The sequence below is a fragment of the Schistosoma mansoni genome, chromosome 7, assembly GCF_000237925.1.
Source record: "Schistosoma mansoni strain Puerto Rico chromosome 7, complete genome".
Classification (NCBI taxonomy): domain Eukaryota; kingdom Metazoa; phylum Platyhelminthes; class Trematoda; order Strigeidida; family Schistosomatidae; genus Schistosoma; species Schistosoma mansoni.
Window position 1 is genome coordinate 8,635,788 of NC_031501.1, and position 7,553 is coordinate 8,643,340.

The 7,553-nt window shown below is 37.5% G+C and overlaps 1 protein-coding gene across 1 annotated transcript in view; it reads left to right on the forward strand.

Annotated features, from left to right (window-relative positions):
• The window catches only part of Smp_198330 (hypothetical protein), a gene marked incomplete at both ends in the record, with an annotated part of 57,359 nt that overhangs the window by 40,195 nt on the left and 9,611 nt on the right, over positions 1-7,553 (forward strand). The window contains 4 exon segments of the mRNA XM_018798773.1: positions 2,552-2,559; positions 2,564-2,967; positions 4,211-4,506; positions 5,569-5,750. Of these exon segments, the coding sequence (XP_018653682.1) occupies positions 2,552-2,559; positions 2,564-2,967; positions 4,211-4,506; positions 5,569-5,750 (890 nt within the window).

Below are 7,553 nucleotides of genomic sequence, written 5' to 3' on the forward strand. Positions count from 1 at the left end.
CATTCTGGGACTCGAACCCAGTACCCTCGCTTAAAACGCCATCTCGTTATCCACTCGGCCACTGAGTCCTGATAGCCACTTGCTTGTGTAATGGTGTGAAGTTTAAATTCACTTAGTATTGTTTGTTTGAATCTTCCCATCGATGTGTTAGGACTGCAACTGGTCAGTCTCGAGTCCCAGAGTGAACATCAACTCTGAGATGCAGGTACATCCAGCTGACGAGTCCCAAATAGGACGAAACGCGCGTCAAACTGGATTCCACTGCTAGCTACTATCCTTCTCTGCTTACCGTGCTTGTGAATTAAGGCTATATCGAGGCAATACGCACAGTATGCACATATGCCAATTAGAGACTGACCAGTTGCAGTCCTAACATATCGATGGGAAGATTCAAACAAACAATTCTAATTGAATAATGTAATTAACATTCCATAATATTATGCTATCACCATCTTAATTAACCTTACTATGATATCTTTCTCATGCTGACCATGTGTTGAACTCCAATGGTTGTCTAAGTAAGGATATTCTGTGATGTAAATGACAAATTGAAAGCTATTTGTAACACCTTTATACTAACCATAATCATGTGCTTATTAATGACCAACACTACGTGGTACTTTTCAAATATGTAATAAGAAGTCATGGTCAATGTGGTTCAACCGTGTTGTAAATGTGAGAAAGATCTCATCAATCCTGATGTGGTTTCACAATCACGCAATATTAGGGGTTGAATTAAGTTAGTAATACAAAACAGTAGTTGTCAACTTAAAGTTTTGATAGTTCTGGGTTCCATTCCTGAATTGGTCGTAGATGCCTACTGCTAAGGAGTTTCGAACTGTGATGTTACAATTGGTTTCTAATGTTATCTTAACTTGGAACAATCGGTGACGAATACTCATTTACAAAATAAAATAATTTCTACAAAAATGATATATCCAAGCTCATTGGAACAATCATTCACTAATAGGCGATAACCATTAAGAAGGCTTTACGTCAACTCATAATCTTTAGGTATATTTGAGTCATTCAGCTACCATATGGGACCAGGTACATATATGCATCGGTTCAAGTTGCCATACCTCGTTAGCACATCAAGATGAACACCAAATGCATAGAAGTAGTTAATTTAGTGGTGGTATTATATAAAAGAAAGATTGCATATAAGGATATAGTACCGGAAGAAAGACAGATATGAATCAATTTTAATCTCATGGTTTAAGGGAAGATAAATAGTGTATACACGTACACCATTGTGATCGATTCTGAGCCATGTCACCTAGACTCCCCATCCATTGGTTTGAGCTAATTTTTAATTAGCTGATGTTGATCTATTTGATAAAGGTGAATTAACGGTTTTGAAATGAATCATAATTTCATTTATTCACATTAATTTAATAATACCTGCGGTAAATTTTACGCAACATTTCGTTGTTGTTTATGTTTGTAAACGCAGTTAGTGACTGACTTGTTATAAAACATTTTGTTTTCAATTTATTTATGTTAAGGTACAGCATAGGTTCGATTCCCTCTTCATTTGACTAATATCACTTGAACTTAGAGAATCAGTGTTACTCAAGGGTGATATGTACATAAACTTATACTTGATGACTTAGTAACTAAAGCGTTCGGTTTTTGATTGCTAGGCTTGAACCCAACCGTGGTTTCCTAACGATACCACCTTTTTCGGTCTGGGCACTCTAGCAGTATCAAAGCCCTCATACAAATCGAATGATTTATGTGACACATATCTATTTGGTTCTTCCTTGTACCAATGTTTATGTGTTTACATAAATAAAATAAATTGAACCCAACCATATCTACTTCACTTTGGGTAGTCAAGACGTTTCATTACTCTTTCCACTTAGTTTATTTATTTATTTAAACACATAAATATTGGTACAAAAAGCACCAGATAAATATGCGCCTCACAAATCTCATTTGATTTGTGTGAGGGCTGTGATACTGCCCAGGTTCCCAGACTGAAGCAGGTGGTTTTCTTAAGGGGCCACACCCCGAGTCTTTGACCTGAAGGTCTAGTCCACAAGGCAGTGGAGCATCTTAAGGAAATGTAGTCCCATGGTAGCCGGTGACCAACGATTGATTCATACGCCATTTGTTCCTTCAGGATACTGGAGTCAGCCCATGTGTACTCTTGGTTTGGAATCAGGGTTTTCCAACTCCCCTAGGTGGACTCTCCGTTTCCACCAACCCGGTTAAAGCGCCAGACATTCTCTATTCGTCCTCTCAATTTCGTGAACAACACCCCCGCCACGAGAAGGCAGTGAGTAGGACTTCCCTGGTAGAGGCTGTATACGCGTGACCATGTGAGAGCATTTCGAGAGAGAGGACGGGCCTTTCCCACTCTTGGCCGTACCAGGGCATTATGGAGCCAGGATATTCTATATGCCGCAAAAGAGAAGAATCGATGACGGTGAAAATAGTAAAATGCGAAACTGTAAAAAATTAAATTCACTTCATTATGTTAATATTTTTACATAAACAAAGGGAATAATCTCAATATGATTCTTTCATATTTCTTATTATTTAGGATTTACTTAGCTACATTGTAAGTAGCGGTTTAGTTGATTTAATATCGATCAGATTATCAAATCCAAAACAAGCTAATTGGTTATCATCAGTAAATAATAATACTGATATTGGACATTCAAATTCAATATCTAAACAATCTACAGAATATTGTCAACAATTTGTATTAAGTAGTATTGCTTTTCTAACAAGTCTTACACGTTTACTTGGTATATTGTCAATGAAACAAATGAATGATGATTCATTGAATGTTGAACATCGTCATCAACAAACTTCTAATTCAATTGGTACTACATCAAGTTGTTCTTCAATTTCAAAGTCATTCATTATTGTTGACTCAATAGGAGAAGATCAAGTAACAGAAATTGATGAAGAAAATGATTCAAAGAGTTGTGTCAATGTATTAACTGTCAAACGGTAAGTTGATCATTATGATTATAATATTATCTATAATTTAAAGTGGTTAGAGGGAATCGGTAAGAAGCTTTCCCGACCGTTGCTGCTACCTTGACGTGGTGGTCGGGCTTGCCTATCGTGATGAACCATTCGAGATATACTGGCTAAAAAAATCGTTCCTCAAGGTCCTACCATGCCAGACAGGTCGGTTGAAGAGCGGTAAGACTAAAAGTAGCAAACCCAAGGTCCGAAGGCGAAGTCATACTGCTGACTGTACAGGGGTGTGACGGCAGTAAGGTGTTCCCTTCAGACGACCAGCATGACAGCGATGCTTCCTTCCCACAAGGAGGGATGGGGTTAGAAAAGGTTGACCCTAAAAATGCACACCTCACCTTATCCCATGGATATCCATCTGCGGCGGTAAGGTCCCAATAAGTAAGGAGCTAACACAAAAATCCCCCACAAAAAGGCCGTGCGTGACCGACCTCAAGCAGTTGTCCCTTGGTCACTGCGGTCACGCTTCCAGGTCGTTAAGACCAACACTAATCCAATCAGGTCCCTCAAGAAACACCCTTCGACGGTGCGAGCAACCGGGAAGTGATATTAGCCCTTATACCCGTAACTGTACCCGTAAGAAGCCTTAAACTTCTTGCTTATCTGTTCGTCACCAAAATGAAGCAGTGGTTCAGTATGTAATGTGTATGACTTTTAACCATAGGTTCGTTCTCTTCATTTCACCTACTCCGGTTCAGGAAATCGGGTGCTATCACTAGCCTTCACACTTAGAGTATGGTTGAAAGCCATATACACTAATCTGTATTCGGTAAACGAGTTGAATAATGAATATGGATATCGCTTCGACGTTCGAAATGATAAACTCTAGGTTCTAGTCTCTGTACGAACACCGACACTGAGATCCAGGTATATTTTGTTCAACAACATATAAGGAGCTATCTGTTTAGTTCATTTCATAAAATTTCGTCTCACCAAGTTAACGTTTGTTTCAGAATTAATGATTTATGGCTGGAATTAAATGGTAATGTCAATTTACCCACTGTATACAACATAGATAGAAAGAATTAGACATTTGGTACGTTTACGCACCATCACGTTATCTACTTAACGTCTGAGTCCAGACAGCCACTAGCTGGTGCAATGTATTGGTTAGTCGAGTCTTTCCATTGATGTCTAGGACTGTAATTGATCAGTTTCCTATTGGCATCTCTGCTTTTCATGTTTGTAATGTTTGTTTGTCTTTTTTTAGTCAAAATATTAACTCATCTCATGATCCAACAACAATCACCAACACATCTGTCAAAGTGAATTCATCTGATAAATTGAATTCAAAGAAAACCTTCAAAGATCCAACACAATTGTTAGAAACTATTAGTAGTACTGAAGTGTTTGGTTTAGTACCATTATTATATTGTCTTTTACTGGATCCAAAAAATAGTCGATCAGTTGATACAACGACAACAATAGGAGTTAATGTGAATAATGATTCACATATGACAACAACAAATTGTACTATACCAACATCAGAATGTTCCGATAATAGAGGTATGTTGATCGATAAGACTGTTGTATATTCTTAGTATGCAAATTAAGGACTATGAGAGTGATAATGAGATTCATTTGGTACGGAAATTGGACATAAACCAGAGGAACGGATCGAATAGCTTACATGCAGCGATAATTGAACGATGAAAACCATAATAGAGTAGACAAAATTTTGTCCAAGAATTTTTATGTCTAATATAAAGATGAATTGTATGTATACCGTCATAAATAATGCTGGACTATGTCATCTAATCACTAGTCGTGGTTACCTTCTGAACCCCAGCCAGGCGGTCTTCACTTAATAACGAACTCCTTTAATAATTGCATCAATTTCTGACAAATTTGAAGGAAATACATGCTTATTTATCAATTTATTTATTTAAACATATAACCATTGGTACAACTTGGCACCAAATATATATGAGCTACACTTCGTCATTCGACTTGTGTGAGGTTTGGATCACTGCTCGATCACCCAAACCGAAGTAGGTGGTTTTCCTAGGCGGGGGGCACTCCTCCAGCCTTCATCTCAAAGATCTAATCCACAAGGAAATGGAGCGATGTTAGGAGATGAAGTCCCATGGTATAAAGTGAACAACAATAAGTTCATACACCATTTGTTCCCTCAGGATCCTGGGGCCTGCGTGCACCATTGGTTTGGAATAACGGTTTTTTACTTCTCCTAGATGGATCCTCCATATCCACCGACTCGGCTGAAGCACTGGACATTCGCGTTTTATCCTCTCGATTTCGTAAACATTGCCCGTGGTGCGAGAAGGGAGTGAGTTAGACTTCCCTTAGAGTGATTGTATATGCGTGGCCATATGCGAACATTTCGAAGGGGGAGAGAAGACTCTCTCTACCCTAGACCGTACTAGAGAATTTGGGGACCAATATGTGTCCAGATATCAATATTACAAATGAATTACTTATTTAGTGTGAAACCTTAATGTACATACGCGCTATATATGTTATTCACCTATATTGTGTATAGTATGTATTGATTGTCTCTTTTTCTTCCTCTGTTTTTTTTTGATCATTTCTCTGTCATCCAACTCTTAGATCATCGTCGAAAATTGACACAAACAAAAAAATCTTCAATCCATTCAAAATCATCATCTGTTGTGTGTAATTCCAATTGTCATGATTCATTACCTTTTAGTAGTGAAATTATAGCAGAGATTACTTTGAATACATTAAAGTTAATTAACTCTCTGGCTTCAGTTCATCAAAATACAATGCAGGTAAGAAAAAAAAAGATTTTGTACTTTTTAAACTGACTGTCTTAACAGTTTAATATGGAGTAAAGGGATTGTGGCTAGCAGTGGGATTCAAGACACATGTTTCTCCCTATTTTGGATTCGTTAGTTGGATGTACTTGCCATATAACAGAGTCGATGTTCACACCCTTATTCGAACCTATTACCGCTTGGTTCAAACGACATCGTATTGTCCACTTAGCAGCTACTGTGTCCAAATAGCCACTTACTTATAGAACATGCATAAGATTCAATTCAATTTGAAATCGTTTGGATTATCTCATTGTTAATATTGTTGACTAAAATTTGACCACTCCTGATTGGCATCTGAACATCCTATGTGTTACGTCTGGCCGATTGTGAACGCTATATTCGCTTCCCTAAGCTAGTTCCGTACCCCCGAGCTAGAACTACTCCGCGACTTGAAGACCAGAGAAAAGGCACAAAGTGTGTGGGAAGCACTGTACTACAGGTTTCATTTATGTACAGAAAATATAGGGATTTTATAGTAATTTAAGAGTCCTTGAGTTTTACCGAAAGTTCTAGAATACTGCTAAACATAGTAGCAGTATATTAATCAGCCAATCAGGATCTCCACATGTGACTTTTTCATTCCCGTTATTTTAGTAACATAACTTCACACAACTTCTAATTAACCGCTGATTGGTTGAAATGCTCCTTGATGACTCACGAGCTTGTCATGTCGCTTGCGAGAAAAATGCAGGGTCATCCCAACACTATGTGGATTAATTCAATAGAACAATTATGACATTAGTTAGTAGAGAATAGGTGAAAGGTGGCTACTATTGTTCAAACTTCGATCGAAAATATCAACAACACTCATTTCAAATTGAAATAAATGTTTAAATAATTGCGAATGTGTTATATCTAGAGCTTTGTTTCTCACTATGCCGCGTACTACTAGACTACTTGAACGATCGAACCCGCAACGTCGCAAGAGAGAAGACTAGTAAGTAGGAAGTTTATTCCCCAAAACAGTGTCAAAATATAGTACAGAAATCTTATGTATTTATAGTTTTTGACTGATAGTAAATCATCATTTCGGACAACCAATAGGCACATAGGGGGTCATTCTTATCCATCCAATAGGGAAGCTACACGTCGACATTCTAGAATATTCTCGTAGCAGTGATTGGGTGGAATGTCTTCGGCTCTTTCTGAGCTTCTTGAGGCTTCCTCGAGTTTACCAACCAGCCATCCTTACAGAATGTTTTGTTGAAACACTAAAAATGTTCTTGATTTATTCTGTATGGCATCATGACAGTATAATGCTAAAAGGCTTCGTAACATAAAATGAATTGGTTGATTGTCAACAGATTTTCTGAAAACTTATATTTGAATCCATTTTGGCAGTGACATTGTAGTTAAAAGCAGTCAACTTTCACCTAATTAAATTGTATGTTCAAACTACTCGCTGTCTACCTCAGTTTAAGTTCTTGGATAGTGTTACTAAGTCGATTCAGGAAATTCTCCCCTAAAAATACTAGCCTGACGAGCGGATAACATATAAAATGTCATTATGAAAGACTAGAATTCATTTAGAAAAGCAGTACTACTAAGTGCGAAACAATCAATTTTACGAACTTCGAATCATGAGATATTCAAAGCGTTAATAATACTTCAAAGTCATAGTCAGTAAGGATGTGTGTCTTTCAAACAATTGTATAAGAATGAAATTACAAAGTATGGGATAACTTGATGAACAGCCTCGATATGTAATTCACTTAGTACTGTTTGTTTGGATCTTCCCATTGATGTTTTTAGGAC